The following is a 17,577-nucleotide window of genomic DNA, read 5'->3' on the forward strand; positions in this document are numbered from 1 at the left end:
TAATCCCAGAACTTTTGGTGGCCGATGCAGTGGGATTGCTTGAGCCCAGGAGTTTGAGACCAGCCTGGACAATAGTGAGACCCTATCTCTATAAAAAGTTAAAAAAAAAAAAATTGGCAATGTGAGCATGCCTATAGTCCCTGCAACTCAGGAGGATCATTTGAGCCCAGGCTGGGGTGACTTATGATGACACTGCTATACTCTAACCTGGGCTACTCAGATCAAGGCTCTAACTCAGAGAGAGAAAAAAAAAAATTAAATCCTTTTTTGAACAAGTTAATGAATAGACAGCAAAACTACGTCAAAAAAATGTCATCTCTTGGCTCGGCACCTATAGCTCAAGTGGCTAAGGTGCCAGCTGCACACTACAGAGCTGGAGGGTTCGAATCCAGCCCGGGCCTGCCAAACAACAATGACAACTACAACCAAAAATTAGCTGGGAGTTGTGGCAGGCACCTATAGTCCCAGCTACTTCGAAGGCTGAAGCAAGAGTATCGCTTAAGCCCAGGAGTTGGAGGTTGCTGTGAGCTGTGATGCCACAGAACTCTACCCAGGGCAACAGCTTGAGACTGTCTCATAAATAAACAAACAAATGTCATCTCTATTAAAGAATAATCAAGGCTTTCATCACTATTAGGTCTAGAAAGAAAAAAAGAATAATCAAGATTCTAGAGCTGGGCAGACAAGGATAGTTGGTCAAGTGTTTATTAAAGTGACCATGACCAACACCAACAAAGCTCTAGTTCTAGCTGAAAGAAAAATTTAAAATACATCCTGTCTTTCCCAATGTCCTAACCTAAACTTTGAAAAGATATCCTTTATATGTTCCTTTTATTATAATACTAAAAGTAATAAGGCAGCTTCTGCATCACTAGAGAAAAATTTTAGGGGAAATCATCAAAATAAACATAGCAAAATAAAGAGTAAAGCTTGCTCCCTTAACAGACTAGGAGTCCTGACAACGTACTGTAACAGATTATATTCACTGAGACATGGGCAACAACAAATTACAGATGGAGCAGATGTGCAAAACCTGTGTTTTTAGACAGGTTCCTTACCGTATCACCAAATGCAGGTAGCTAAGCCATCCGCCAAGCCTTCCAGGAGGCCCGCGTGCTGTGGCTGCAGCCCAAAGGCACCCTGCTGGCCCAGTGCAGCAGGGACCAACATCAGAGCCAGGCTACACCTGTCAGCTGCACACCACAGCTGTCCCTGGGCCTAACCGACTGGCACGACCACATCTACAGCAACTGGCACCACTTCCTGCACCTGTGTGTACACCTTGACTGCATGTCTGACACGTAGGTGCTGCACCACTGGAGCTTCTGGCTCATGCTCTCCTCGTCTGGCACAACTCGCTGCTTTCACACAGCCTTCTTCCTGTGCTGCAAGCATAAGCCTCCCTCCATCTACCCAACTTGGACAAGGTGGTGGGGCTGCCAGTGGTTATCTCAATTAGAGGTAACTGAACAGTTCATATCAAAAGAAATTTGGTTGGCACCCCAGGGTTCTGTGAACTAAGAAGACTTGAAAACTTTGCCTCTCTGATTGGCACAAATTTTGTCTGGATCGTGAATTGGAAGAGCTGGACAATCACATTATTGATCGCTGATGATTCCAGCTTTTACTAGATGATGAGCTGTACCTAGATGATTCAGACTTTTAAAGAAACATTTTGTCTACTGAAAAAAGACTGAAGAAATCATGAAAGCAAGAAATTTCACCAAATAGTGATATACAATTGCCATCTTTATAATATCCATATTAATCCTAAAAACTATGTGGTAAGAGCCATTTGTAGGGTGCTACTTGTGTAAACTGGCCTACGTGATGTAGTCCTGATGAATAATGAGAGTTGACTGAACTTTCTTGAACTTTAAGGAACTCTGTGCCTATAAAAACTAATGGGATGCTTTTTCATTTCAGGTATATTATGAAGTTCTCTTGCTTTTTTGTTTTTTGAGACAGAATCTCACTATGTTGCCCTCAGTAGAGTGTTGGGGTGTCACAGCTCACAGCAACTTCAAAGTCTTGGGATATTCTTTTGCCTCAACCTCCCAAAAAGCTGGGACTACAGGTGCCCACCATAATGCCCAGCTATTTTTTTGTTGCAGGTGTCATTGTCATTTTAGCAGGCCAGGGCCAGGTTTGAACCAGCCAGCCCCAGTGTATGTGGCTGGCGCCCTAACCACTAAAAAACAGGCATTGAGCCACTTATTTTATTAAACCTTATAGTATGCCACAAGTATAAAGCTTATAAATATTGAATGATCTTGTTGCCAAAATAAGAAAAACATTTCAGAAGGGTCTCTACTTCTATATTGTTTTATTATCAGAAAAGTTTAAGTAAAATATTCTACTGCCATTGTTCTGTCAGGTATATTATTAGAACATTCCTTAAGGTGCTTTATCTTAGACATTTGGCTACAATTGATTTAAGGGTGTCTGATTAGACAGTGAACAGTAGAGTGAGGCATCTATTAAGTGATAATGCCTTGTTTTCTTTCTCTAGCTTGATGATTTAAGACACAATTCTATTTTTTTTTCTTTTTTTTTTTTTTGAGACAGAGTCTCACTTTATCGCCCTTGGTAGAGTGCCATGGTGTCACAGCTCATAGCAACCTCCAGCTCTTGGGCTTAGGCGATTCTAAAGCTGATTTGCCTCAGCCACCCGAGTAGCTGGGACTACAGGTGCCTGCCACAATGACCAGCTATTTTTGTTGTAGTTTGGCCAGAGGCCGGGTTTGAACCCGCCACCCTCGGTATATGGGGACAGCGCCCTACCCACTGAGCCACAGGTGCCACCCCACAATTCTTTAAATCAAATGGTATTAATTATGTTTCCCAAGTGAAATCTATTTTAGTATTTTAAAGAAATAACAAAGCTATAACAAAAATCATTATTTTTACTTCAGAGTGTTAATAAAAGAGATGCAATGTTTAATTAGTGATGTATATTTTCAATGTGCTCAATATGAGTAATTTTTTAACAACCTTGAAGATGAATGTTTATTGACTAAAGGCAGAAAATAATAGGATACTAATTCTATTTCAAAATCATACATATTGTACATTGTATGATGGATTTCATTTTTCATGTAATACCTTAGTTTTCCTACCTACAAAAAAAAGGCAATGATAAATTTTTAAAAAATGCAGATAGAGGCTTGGTGCTTATAGCTCAGCAGCTAGGGCACTGGCCACATACATCAGAACTGGTGAGTTTGGGTTTGAACCCAGCCTGGGCCTGCCAAACAAGGACAACTACAAAAACAACAACAACAAAAAAAGAAAGAAAAGAAGAAGGAAGGAAGGAAGGGAGGGAGGGAGGGAGGAAAAAGGAGACTCCTCTCCCTCATTGCTTGCTATTCCTTTATAAAAAAGGGGAGGCAGAGGCAAGATGGCTGACTGGAGCCACCTTCCACAGAGGCTCCTGCCTAAAAGGAAAGTTAAAGAACAGAAGTTTAGCAAGTAAGCTGATGGTTTGGAGCTGAGCCAAGAGAGAAGGTTAAAAAATGCACATCAACCCTGCTAAGGCGAACTGTGACCCCAAGGATACAAATAATAGGTACAAAATCCATCAAGAACTGGACAGTAGTCCCCTCCCCCATGAGAACAGCTCACAGTATACTTTCTACAAACAAGTGAGCAGAGTTCAAACGTCCTCCTATTTTATCCCATGGGAAAGACCCTCTAAAAACAGGTCTCTTTCCCCTACTAGGGTGCCATGGCACTGTATATATTCTCTACCTGCAATTCTGAACTCCCAGCACTTCCCTCTACTCTCATCCAGAGGTCTGGAAGCCTGTCCCCAATGGAGTCCAGATTCTTGGGCATTTTCTCAAGAGGTATAGACAGGGCATGGGCTGTTGCAGGTCTGTGCTGATTCTGCGGCACAGGGGTAAGGAGAAAACAGTGGATTGAAGGAACCGTACGGGAAAGAGAGAGGCGGTGCCCCCTGGCACAGAGCAGCAGGAACAAGAGAGTTCACACTCCTGGGGATATTTTGGAAGGACACTCCTTGTCTCTCTGGGTAACCAGAGAAAGCTGGGAATCTTCTCTGGTGGCAGACATTGGCAGAATACATCTGGGACAGTAACACAGGCCCTGTGAGCAAAGGGTATGCCTGAAGCAGTACTGGCCTGGGCTGAGTGTGGCGGGAGGGAGAACTGAAGACACGTGCAGGGAGACAGCATACTCCCAGGGTGGGACTGAGCCAGAGGATTGCTTCACTGAGCATGCACAGAGATGGCATATTCCCAGGGCGGGACTGCACCAGGACTGCTTTAGTGAGTCTAAGAAACACCGTGCCAAGTGTGAGTTCTAACTGCATCCGCCCCAACACAGACTGCGGGGGAGATAGAAACACAAGCTCTGAACAGCTGCACAGACCAGGGCTGAGTTGCAGTTTCTGTGAATTCAAACAGCGCCTGGTCCACAGGGGAATATAGACAGGACAGAATCAAATTCTACACAAATATAAGTGTCAGCAACATCAATCAGGGGTGGGTCTGGAACTGAGTGAACCGCCCCAGCTTCCATTAACCACCCAAGGTTGTCAGGACTTAGCTTCCCCTGCCAGATGGTGGCAGAGTGCAGAAGCCAGGCTGAGGAGACATAAGATCTCTCTGTGACACAGGTAGGCTCAAACCCATGGAACAACTGCTCATTGGAGGGAACTGGGTCATAGCCCTACGGGGTTACCAGTGACTGGGTATGACAGAGGTGCAAAGTGGGGAAGGAGGCATCAACCTTCCCAGACTAATTCATTTGCTGGGGGGGGGGAGGTCATTCTGACCCAACAGAGCACCAGAATGAGTCACACTGGAGATGCCAGCAGACCCCTACAATTTAGTCACCGAAGACCTTTTGAACTCCCTCACTTGAGACCCAGTGTGGACTGGGACAAGTGATTCAGATCTCTCGGACTGGACCAATCACCAGACGACTATCCAAACTGGTACCCTGGGTGTGTGCTTATGGGAAGGATTGATTTTTCTTTTCCAGTTGTTGCCTGAGAGGGACAGGGTGACTTAATTGCTGGTATTTCTCCATCGCTGAGACATCAACCCAGAGCAACTAATTCACTAGGGTAGGACAAAGACCAGCTGAAAACAAGACAGAGCCACTTAGCCCCACCACACCAAGTAACTCGCCAGTGTCTCAGGCCGTAGCACTGCACAGGTCCTCTGCAAAGCTCCATGGGAAAAGGTACAGACACTAGTCACAGTTAATGGGCAAAGGCTGCTTAATCACTACTCCAGGAGCCCCACAACTCAACTTCATCTTATTTGCTCATCTAACCAAACAGTGTAATATAATCATGGAGTGGAAACAGTGGAAAAACTCTGATAACCTGAATAACCAGAGTAGATCAACACCCCAAGAAATGATACGGTGGACACAACTGAAGATGCCATTCATAGACGAAGGGCTGAGATGTCATAAATCAAATTCAGAGTTTGGATTGCAAACAAGATTAATAGAATGGAGGTAAAGTTGGAATTAGACATTCAAGAAGCAATTCAAATGTTGTCTCAACAATTCAATGAATTCAAAGACAAAATCACCAAAGATTTTGACACATTGAGACAAGAATTTGTAGCCCTCAAAGTTCTAAGAAATACAGTAGAATCCCTCAGTAACAGAATGCAGCAAGCAGAAGAAAGGATTTCTGACCTTGAAGACAAAGCTTTTAAATGCTCCCAAACTCTCAAAGAGGAAGAGAAATGGAGAGCAAAAACAAATCATTCTCTCAGAGAGCTCTAGGATAATTAGAAGAAAACTAATATTCACCTTATGGGGATTCCTGAAGGCAACAAAGTTGCTTTGCAAAGCACAGAGGCCCTTCTTAATGAGATTATGAAGGAGAACGTTCCACACATTACAAGAGATTCTGAAATTCAGATAGCAGTTTCAGAACCCCAGCAAAACTCAACCCAAATAAAACAACACCCAGACACATCATAATTAACTTCACTGAAGTTAATATGAAGGAGAAAATTCTGAAAGCAGTCAGACGAAAGAAAACTATAACCTACAAGGGGTAGAATATTAGAATGACTGTAGATCTCCATGCGGAAACCTTTCAAGCTACCCTGTTTCCCCGAAAATAGGACTGTATCTTATTTTAAGGTGTGCTCCCAAAGATGTGCTAGGTCTTATTTTCAGGGGACATCTTATCTTTCCTGTAAGTAGGTCTTATTTTTGGAGGATGTCTTATTTTCAGGGAATCGGGGTAGAAAAGGGTGGTCATCGACTTTTAATCTCTTAAAACAAAATAACTTTCAACCCAGGATCCTGCATCCAGCTAAACTGAGTTTCATTTATGATGGAGAAATTAAATATGTTAATGATATTCACATGTTGAAGAAATTAGCCATAACTAAACCAGCTCTCCAGGATATTCTCAGACCTATCCTCCATAATGACCAGTGCAATCCTCCACCACACAACTAAACTCACTGAGAAACTTTTGATCAAATACAACTTCTACAGTGGTGAAAGGATCAAAAATGTCCACTGGAGGGCGACGTGCATAGCTCAAAGGAGTAGAGCACCAGCCCCATATACTGGAGGTGGTGGGTTCAAATTCAGCCCCAACCAAAAACTGCAAAAAAAAAAAAAATACACTGGACTTTCAAAAAACTCGATACCCAAAATTCTACCAGGCTTATCAATATTCTCCATTGATGTGAATGGCTTAAATTGTCCTCTAAAGAGGTACAGGTTGGCTAACTGAATACAAAAACTCAGGTCAGATATCTGCTGCATACAAGAATCTCATCTTACCTTAAAAGATAAATACAGACTTAGGGTGAAGAAATGGTCATTTATATTTCAGGCAAATGGAAATCAGAAAAAAGCAGGTGTTGCACTTTTATTTGCAGATACAATAGCCTTTAAACCAACAGAAGTAAGGAAAGACAAGGATAGTCACTTCATATTTGTTAAGGGTACACACAACATGATGAGATTTCAACTATTAACATTTATGCACCCAACCAGAATTCACCTCAATTTATAAGAGAGACTCCAACAGACATGAGCAACTTGATTTCCTCCAGCACCATAATAAGTTGGAGATTTTAACACTCCTTTGGCAGTGTTGGATAGAGCCTACAATAAGAAGCTAAGCAAAGAAATTCTACATTTAAACTTAACCATTCAACATTTGGATTTAACAGACATCTACAGAACATTTATCCTAAAAAATTGAATACACATTCTTATCATTAGCCCATGGAACATACCCCAAATCGATCACATCTTCGGTCACAAGTCTAACATCAGCAAATTTAAAAGAATAGAAATTATTCCTTGCATTTTCTTGGACCATCCTGGAATAAAAGTTGAAATCAGTAACAATAGGAATCTGCATACTCATACAAAAACATGGGAGCTAAATAACCTTATGCTAAATAATAGCTGGGTCATAGACAAGACTAAGAAGGAAATTACCAAATTTTTGGAACAAAACAATAATTAATACACGAATTATCAGAACCTCTGGGATACCGCAAAGGCAGCCCTAAAAGGGTAATTTATAGCACTGAAAGCCTTCCTCAAGTGAACAGAAAGAGAGGATGTTAACAACTTAATGGGACATCTCAAGCAACTGGAAAAGGAAGAACAGTCCAATCCCAAACCCAGCAGAAGAAAAGAAATAACCAAAATTAGAGCAGAATTAAATAAAATTGAAAAGAAAAGAATTATACAACAGATCAATAAATCAAAATGTTGGTTTTTTGAAAAGGTCAATGAAGTAGATAAATCTTTGGCTAACCTAACCAGCAAAAAAAGATTAATCTCTAAATTCATCAATCAGAAATGGTAAAGACGAAATAACAGACCCCTCAGAAATTCAAAAAATCCTTAATGAACATTATAAGAAACTTTATTCTCAGAAATATGAAAATCTGAAGGAAACAGACCAATACTTGGAAGCACACCACCTTCTAAGACTTAGTCAGAATGAAGTGGAAATGTTGAACACGCCTATATCAAGTTCTGAAATAGCACCAACTATACAAAATCTCCCTAAAAAGAAAAGCCCAGGACCAGATGGCTTCACTTCAGAATTCTACCAAACCTTTAAAGAGGAACTAGTACTTATATTTCTCAACCTTTTCCAAAATATAGAAAAAGAAGGAATACTACCCAACATATTCTATGAAGCAAACATCACCTTGATTTCCCAAACAGGAAAAGACCCAACAAGAAAAAAAAAAACTATAGACCAATAGACCACTATCACTAATGAATATTGATTCGAAAATACTCAACAAGAACCTAACAAACAGAATCCAGCAACACATCAAATAAATTATACACCATGACCAAGTGGGTTTTATCTCCCAGGATCTCAAGACTGGTTCAATATACATAAATCTATAAATATAATTCAGCACATAAATTAAAAAACAAAGACCATATGATTCTCTCAGTTGATGCAGAAAAAGCTTTTGATAATATCCAGAATCCCTTCATGATCAGAACACTTAAGAAAATTGGTGTAGAAGGGACATTTCCTAAACTGATAGAGACCATCTACAGCAAACCCACAGCCAATATCGTACTGAATGGAGTTAAATTGAAATTATTTCCACTCAGATCAGGAACCAGGCAAGGTTGCCTATTGTCTCCACTGCTCCTCAACATTGTAATGGAAGTTTCGGCCATCACAATAAGGCAAGAAAAGGCGATCAAGGTTATCCATATAGGGTCAGAAGAGATCAAACTTTCACTCTTCGCAGATGGTATGATTGTATATCTGGAAAACACCAGGGATTCTACTACAAAACTCTTAGAAGTGATCAAGGAATACAGCAACGTCTCAGGTTACAAAATCAACATTCATAAATCGGTAGCCTTTATACATACCAACAATAGTCAAGCTGAAAAAACAGTCAAGGACTCTATTCCATTCAAAGTAGTGTCAAAGAAGATGAAATATTTGGGAGTTTATCTAACAAAGGACGTGAAAGATCTCTATAAAGAGAACTAAGAAACTCTAAGAAAAGAAATAGCTGAAAATGTTAACAAATGGAAAAACATACCATACTCATGCTGGGAAGAATCAACATTGTTAAAATGTCCATACTACCCAAAGAAATATACAATTTTTTTTTTTTATTAAATCATAGCTGTGTACATTAATACGATCATGGGGAACCAAACACTGGTTTTATAGACCGTTTGACACATTTTCATCACACTGGTTAACACAGCCTTCCTGGCATTTTCTTAGTTATTGTGTTAAGACATTTACATTCTACATTTACTACGCTTCACATATACCCTTGTAAGATACACTGCAGGTGTAATCCCACCAATCTGGGTCAGCCAACTGCGGGGCTATCGGTGACTGAGTGTGACAGAGCTGCAAGATGGGGAAGGAGGCATCAACCTTCCCAGACTGATCTATTTGCTGGGTGGCTCCTCCTGACTCCACGCAGCACTGGAGCAAGCCATATCAGAGTAGTCACCAGACCCCTGTGATGCAGTTGCCAGAGACCTTTTAAACTCTCCCACGTGAGAAAGCAATATACAATTTTAATGCAATCCCTATTAAAGCTCCACTCTCATACTTTAAAGATCTTGAAAAAATAAAACTTCGTCTTATATGAAATCAGAAAAAACCTGGAATAGCCAAGACATTACTCAGAAATAAAACAAAGCAGGAGGAATGACACTACCAGACCTCAGACTAGTTTTGATAGTGATCAAAACAGCATGGTACGGGCACAAAAACAGAGAGGTAGATGTATGGAACAGAATAGAGAACCAAGAGATGAACCCAGCTACTTACCATTATTTGATCTTTGACAAGCCAATTAAAAACATTCAGTGGCGGGTGGCGCCTGTGGCTCAAAGGGATAGGGCGCCAGTCTCATATGCTGGAGGTGGTGGGTTCAAACCCAGCCTCGGCCAAAAACCACAAAAAAAAAAAAAACAAAAAAAAAAAACATTCAGTGGGGAAAAGATTCCCTATTAAACAAATGGTGCTGGGTGAACTGGCTGGCAACCTGTAGATGACTGAAACTGGACCCACACCTTTCACCATTAACTAAGATAGACTCTCACTGGATTAAAGATTTTAACTTAAGACATGAAACTATAAAAATACTAGAAGAAAATGCAGGGAAGACTCTTGAAGAAATCGGCCTGGGCAAATATTTTATGAGGAGGTCCCCCCCGGCAATCGAAGCAGCATCAAAAATACACTACTGGGACCTGATCTAACTAAAAAGCATCTGCACAGCCAAGAAAACAGTAAGTAAAGTAAGCAGACAGTCCTCAGAATGGGAGAAGATACTTGCAGGTTATGTCTCCGACAAAGGTTTAATAACCAGAATCCACAGAGAACTCAAATGTATAAGCAAGAACAGAACAAGTGATCCCATCTCAGGGTGGGCAAGGGACTTGAAAAGAAACTTCTCTGAAGAAAGGCACATGGCCTACAGACACATGAAAAAATGCTCATCATCCTTAATCACTGGACAAATGCAAATCAAAACTACTTTGAGATATTATCTAATTCCAGTAAGATTCGCCCACATCACAAAATCCCAAAACCAGAGATGTTGGCGTGGATGTGGAGAAAAGGGAATACTTTTACATTGCTGGTGGGAATGCAAGTATGCTCCTTTTGAAAAGAGGTTTGGAGAACACTTACAGATCTAAAAATAGACCTGCCATTCGATCCTACAATTCCTCTACTAGGTATATATCTAAAAGGCCAAAAATCACATTATAACAAAGATATTTGTGCCAGAATGTTTATTACAGCCAAATTCATACTTGCTAAGTCATGAAGAAGCCCAAGTGCCCATCGACCTATGAATGGATCAATAAATTGTGGTATATGTACAACATGGAATATTATGCAGCCTTAAAGAAAGATGGAGACTTTACCTCCTACATGTTTATATGGATGGAGCTGGAACATGTACTTCTTAGCAAAGCATCTCAAGAATGGAAGAAAAAGTATCCAATGCTTCCAAAAAAAGATGATGGCTAGGTAACAGCTTCTGTGCATCAGGGCGCAGTGAGAGTGGTGAGAGAAGACTCCAGGCATCTCTGGCCGGAGGGTTTTGCCCAGAGGCCTCCCTTTGGTGACACAAGAAGCCGGAGAGAGACTTCTGGACCCCACATGGAGAACAGAAGCAGTGGAAAACTGGCAAGTTGTAGGTGTGTTTGTTTGGTCGGAGGCTGCCTGCAGTTGTACCCATAGCAACAGTGAGACTGCAAGCAGGAAAAGCCTTACCTGTGAGCTGTTTTGGTTTTCTTGGACTTGCACACTTGATTGAACTGCCTGGGAGATCTTGGGCCGGTGTGCAGACTACTTTGGGCATACTGGGGCCCCAGTCTGAGCCGCTGAGCTGGAAAGGAGCTAGTATCATTTACCTGTGGGTTGCCTGCACAGCTGCTGTGGGAGAGCTGCCCCTGTGTGTTGCAGCGCAGAGATCAGCCAGAAGACCTTGGGCAAGCAATCCAGTGATTGAGCTGCCCTAAGGCGGGGACTGAGATGCTAGGGAAGTGCAGAGATTCAAGTGTGGCAGATTAACAGCCTTGGCCCTCAGAGGCATAGTGGGAGTCTGTACTCAGCGCACTGGATAAGCAGGCAGCCACACCAGGAGAGATCCCTGGGATAAGTGCTTTCCTTAGAAAGCTTCTGCTTGGCCAAAGTTCATAGTTTGACATGTCTTTTAAGGGGGCTGAGGAGACTTTGGGGCTCCCAAGCCTGCAGGGTCTAAAAGATTAGCAGAGGCCTGGAGTCTCCGTGTTGTACAGCTATATCAACATTGTGATTAACATCTTATACCTCAGAAGATCATCTGTTTCCCGGACAATATTCAGCAAGATATATATATTGTTTGGTACTTTGGGGGGTTTGTTTTTTGTGGGTTTTTTTTGTTTGTTTTCTTAATTTCAACATTTTTCCTTGGTATTTTTCTTTTCTTTTTTTTTTTTTTTGTTGTTTGTTTGTTTTCTTTTTTCCTTTTTTTTTTTCACTATTCCAGTTTAAATACAATCTTCCATTTTTCCTACTTTAACAATTAGAATTTCATTTTAGCCAGTGTTTCTGCCCCTATTATTTGTTTTTTTCCCCCAATGTTATCCCATGAGGGTTCTTGCTTATTTGTTTTGGTTTGATTTATAGTATTTTTGGCTTTCCTCTCTACCTGGTGGCGGTGGGGTACTCTATCTGATCCAGCTGGCAAAGAGCTGTTTACCTCAAGGCAATCACCCAACCCAGCACCCCCAGAGGTTGGGAGTCTTCAAGTTTGGGTCATAGTACCCTACTATACACCTATGTTACTCCTGTTTCTTTCTTTCAGTGCCTTTCTTCTTTTTTTCAATATTTTCTTTACTCACCCCCTCTTCTCTCTTTTTTTTCTTTTTTTTTAAAATCTTTTTTCCCTTCTTGTCCTTCAATTTTCTCATCCTTCTGGTCTGGTACCAAAAGAACTCATTAAAACTTTAAATAGAAGAAGAAGTGAAAGGATAATTAGTTAGGGTAAGAAAACAGATCCAAGAAAGCACTCATGAAAAAGAATCAGCAGAAAAATCCTGGTAACATGAAATACCAGTCTAGAGAAACTGCTTCTAGGGATCACGAGGTAGCTACAGCAGAGGACTCCTCCTATAAAGGACTGTCAGAAATGACAGAAGGGGAATTTAAAATACAGATGATGGAAACAATGAAGTAAATTGCTGAGAAAGTGGAAAATAACCAAAAGGAAATCCAAAAACAGAATCAAATAAGAGATGAATGATACGAAGAATATAGAAAGGTATAGCAGAGCTGAAGGAATTGAAGCAGGCAATTAGGTAACTTAAGAATACAACAGAAAGTATCAATAACAGATTAGATTATGCAGAAGAAAGAATCTCAGAGGTAGAGGATAAAGCTCTCTAGATAACTCAGATAATTAAAGAGGCAGAAAAGAAGAGAGAAAAAGCAGAATGTTCACTCACAGAATTATGGGACTCTATGAAGGATTCAAACATACGAGTTATAGGTATCCCAGAAGGGGAAGAAGAATGCCCCAGAGGAATGGAAGCCATTCTAGAGAATATTATAAATGAAAATTTCCCAAACATCACCAAAGATTCTGAGGGATATCGGTCCCCTGGTCGCCTCAATTCAAATAGAGCTTCTCCAAGGCACATTGTGATGAATCTATCTAAAGTCAAGACAAAAGTAAAGGTTTTGCAAGGTGCCAGGAGTAAGGGGTGGGTGGAGGAAGAGTAATTGGTGGGACCACACCTAGGATGCATCATAAAAGGGTACATGTGATATTTACTAGGTATAGAACATAAATGTCTTAACACAGTAAGTAAGAAAATGCTGTGAAGGCTATGTTAACCAGTTTGATGAAAGCAGTTCAAATTGTATATAAAACCAGAATATTGTACCCCATGATTGTATTAATGTACACAGTTATGATTCAATAAAAAAAAAAATGCAGATAGACATTTTTGCCTCCTGGCAAAGCAATCATTCTCCCAGTTGCTCTTTGACAGGTGACTTCTCCATTTATTAGTGGTATATACTTACTACTCTAAAGACTCTAAAGATAAAATACTAAGATTAAAAAAAATGGTTTTTGTTTATTTTTCTTCTAGGGAAAGGAGATGCAGATGATTTTCTAATAAGTCATTTTATGGCAGTTCTACAAGCATGGCTTTAAAAGCAATGTAATTTCAACAATTTACTTTTGTGATATGGGAAGTTGTACGCATGGAGGAATAATTTAGTGATTCCCTAAATTTTTTCAATGCCATTTGCTTATCTCCTCTCTAAGTTTGAAAAATTTTAAACCACTGAATATTGGGATTCAGAAATATGTCTAAAGATAAGCCAGCTTCTCTTCCCAACCTTTGCAATCCCTTATGGCAGTGGTTCTCTAACTTTGGTCCATGTCATAATCAACTGGCAGGCTTGTTACAACACAAATTATAACACTCTACTTCCCACTTCTGATTCAGTAGGTCTGGAGTAATGCATGGAAATTTGTAGTTTTAACAAGTCCCCATGGTGCTGCTTGTCTGGGAAACATTGTGTGAGAAGTGCTGCCTTAAGGCAATATTACATATCAAGACCTGTTAAAACACCATCTTAACTAAAAAGAGTTTATGAAGTTTTGACATCCTACCCTAAAACACTAAGAATCACTGAAAGGATATAACTCGATATTGTCTTTGAAAAAGTAAATGCCCCCAAATGTAGTTGATAGTATTTAAATTAGTATAAATTTTATTGGGGCATAATCAGATAAAATACTAAGATAAGTCATAATAAGTAAAAATGGTAAACAAATAATTCATTTTATGTGCCACAACATTCATTTAACATTATTGATAACTGCAAAAGCTGCAAACTACACAAATGGCAAACTGGAGAATGAAAGCTACAGTATACTGAGTAAACAGACTATTACCTGAACATAAAAATCAAGTATATACACACAGAAAGGTGGAACCAAAATATTAAACAGAAAAAGTGGAACATAAAGCTGGTCAGATAAATGTTTAATTATAAAAATCAGAGCCATCCTCAATAGATATAATATTTATTTAAGGTGAAAGAAGGTATTTTAGATAATATTTTTATAAGATACTCTAAATAGGTGGTGCCTGTGGCTCAAAGGAGTAGGGTGCCGGCCCCATATGCTGGAGGTGGTGGGTTCAAACCCAGCCCTAGCCAAAAACTGCAAAAAAAAAAAAAAAAAAAGATATTCTAAATAGTCAAGATATTTTATAGACTATTTTAAAATAGTTTCTGGTATATAGATTATAGTGACCATCTAACTTACTAAAAATTATTTTAGTATTTATGAATAGTTAAAAAATCTAAAGCAAAAAAATGGCTAAGAAAATCTATTATTTTTAGGCGAATACTTTGTGAAAACTATTATATGAAGAAACAGGAAACAATAACTTACTATGTTGGGCATAGCTAGCTAAATACCTTCAACCAAATGTACAGAGTTATAAAAGCAACAGAAATTATAATTACAAAAAACAAACAAACAAGCAAACATGGGATTCAGAGCTTAATAATCTTAGAGAAATCTTTCAAGAAAAATTAATCATTAAAAACCTTACAAATGATAAAACACAAAGATAGTCCAGAAAGAAAAAGAGAAGAGAAAGCAGAGGGGAGGGAGGAAAGGGAGAGTATTTGGAGGGATCTCACCTATTGTACATAATACAAGGGTACATTTCAAAACTAAGAGAACATTGTCAACATCTTAACACAAAAATAAGTAAGTGAGGTGATGGTTATGTTAATTAGTTTGATTTAAGCATTCCACATTGTATATCAAATCATCATACTGTACCTCATAAATGCATAGTTATTATTTAATAAAAATTAAGTTAAAAAAAAACAAAAGAATTGGTAAAAATATCAACTTTTAAAGTCTATGACTTACTGTTTTGATTCACTGTGACAAACTTCCAAGGTTGGATCATTATAAATAAAAGCAGCCTCTAAATCGTTGACCCTTACTCGGTATATTCTACACTGTTTGCTGTTCAATTTGATTCTATTCAAGTTTGCAACCGTGGGAAATATAGTCAGTTCCACAAATCCCTGTAAAGACAAAAAATAACAGCTTCATTATAAAGATTGGTACATTTTAGAGCATATTTCTTTTATTTCTACTACATATACACATATTATACTCCATATATAAAATCCTAAATAGCTGCATACATACGTGTGCTCTACAAGTATCTTAATTTCAAACATGACTGTCCTAATGACTGACCAGGTATAAGTTATGAATATTTTGTCATCCTTATCAGTAAAAATTAGTCCCCAGGTGATATGGTCTCCAGAGCATCTATCAGAAAATAAAGTAAAAGGACTCACTAATCTCAAATACAGTAAACTGTAGACAGAGTGGAACCCAAAAAGGGAAGAAGAAAAATAAAGGAGCAGAAAACCCAGAAGGTTGGTGAATGAAAGAACTTGGCAGAAAAAAATGGAGTAAGAAACCACCCCACTGTTGACAGATCATCCACACAGAAAATCAACAAAGAAATAGCAGACTTCATCTGCACTACAACCAAATGGACCTAATAGATCTTTACAGAACATCCAACAGTAGCAGAATACACATTCTTCTTAGTACATGGGTCATTCGCAAGGACAGACAATATGTTAGGCCACAAAACAAGTATTAAAATATTTTTAAAAAATCATATCAAGTATTTTCTCTGACCACAATGGAGTAAAACGAGAAATCAGTAACAAAAGGAACAGTGGACATATGGAAATTAAACAATATGCTCCTGAATGACCAGTGGGTCAATTAAGAAATTAAGAAAAAAAATTTTAAATATCTTGAAATAAATGAAAATGAAAAAACACAACATACCAAAACCTATGTGATAAAAAAAGCACTATTAAGAGGAAAATTTATAGCAGTAAGTGCTTACATCAAAAAAGTAAAAAAAAACTTCAAATAAACAACCTGATAATATATCTTAAAGAACTAGAACTGAATGGGGAAAAAAAGAAAGCTTTCCCTCTAAGATTTGGAAAAAGACAAGAATGCCCACATTCACCATTGTTATCCTATAGATAGTATGAGAAGTTCTAACTAGAGCAATCAAATAAAAGAAAGAAATAAAGGGCATCCAAATTAGAAAGGAAGAAGTTACATTATCTTTGCAGACAAAATGATCTTATAGCTAGAGAAATCAGAAGTCTCCACACAAAAACTATTAGAACTGATAAACAAATTCAGTAAAGTTAGAGGATACAAAATCGACATTCAAAATCTACAGCTGTTTCTATATGACAACAGCAAACAATCCACCACCACCCCAAAAAAAGAAAGCAATCCCCTATACAATATCCACAAATAAAAATAAAATATCTAGGAATAAATTAACCAAAGAAGTAAGAGATCTCTACAAAGAAAATCATAAAATACTGGCAAAAGAAATTGAAGATGACACAAAACAATGGAAAGATACCTCCTATTCCATACTCATGCATTGGAAGAATCAATATTGTGAAGACATCCACACCACCCAAAGGAATCTACAGATTCAATGCAATCTCCAGCAAAATACCAGAAAAAATAATCCTAAAATTTATATGGAACCACAAAAAGACCTAGAATAGCCAAAGCCCTCCTGAGCACTCTTGGCTTCCCCAAGTGCTAGGAGACCAAGGAGGGAAGAACCCTTGAGCTCAGGAGTTGAGCAAAAGCAAGACCCCTTCTCTACTAAAAATGGAAAACAATTAGCTAGATATTGTGACAGGTGCCTGTAGTTCCAGATACTCAGGAGAATGAGGCACAAGGATAGCTTGAGCCCAGGATGAGATTGCTGTGAGTTAGCTAACTCCAGAGCACTCCAGCCTGGGCAAAAGCATAAGACTGACTCAAACAAACAAACAGAGAAATTACGTTACCTGACTTCAAATTATACTATACAGGTATAGTAACTGAAATAGCATGGTACTGAATAAAAACAGACACATATACAAATGGATACAGAAGATAGAATCCATAAATAAACCCCCAAATCTACAGTGAACTCATTCTG

General features: G+C 38.9%; 1 protein-coding gene across 1 annotated transcript in view; it reads right to left on the reverse strand.

The window, feature by feature from the left end:
* TAF2 (TATA-box binding protein associated factor 2) overlaps positions 1 to 17,577 on the reverse strand; it is an 86,543-nt gene that overhangs the window by 65,474 nt on the left and 3,492 nt on the right. Inside the window, exon 3 of the mRNA XM_053558389.1 lies at positions 15,447 to 15,607. Coding sequence (XP_053414364.1) covers positions 15,447 to 15,607 — 161 coding nt within the window. The remainder of the gene's footprint in view (positions 1 to 15,446; positions 15,608 to 17,577) is intronic.

Source organism: Nycticebus coucang, chromosome 13 (genome assembly GCF_027406575.1).
Source record: "Nycticebus coucang isolate mNycCou1 chromosome 13, mNycCou1.pri, whole genome shotgun sequence".
Classification (NCBI taxonomy): domain Eukaryota; kingdom Metazoa; phylum Chordata; class Mammalia; order Primates; family Lorisidae; genus Nycticebus; species Nycticebus coucang.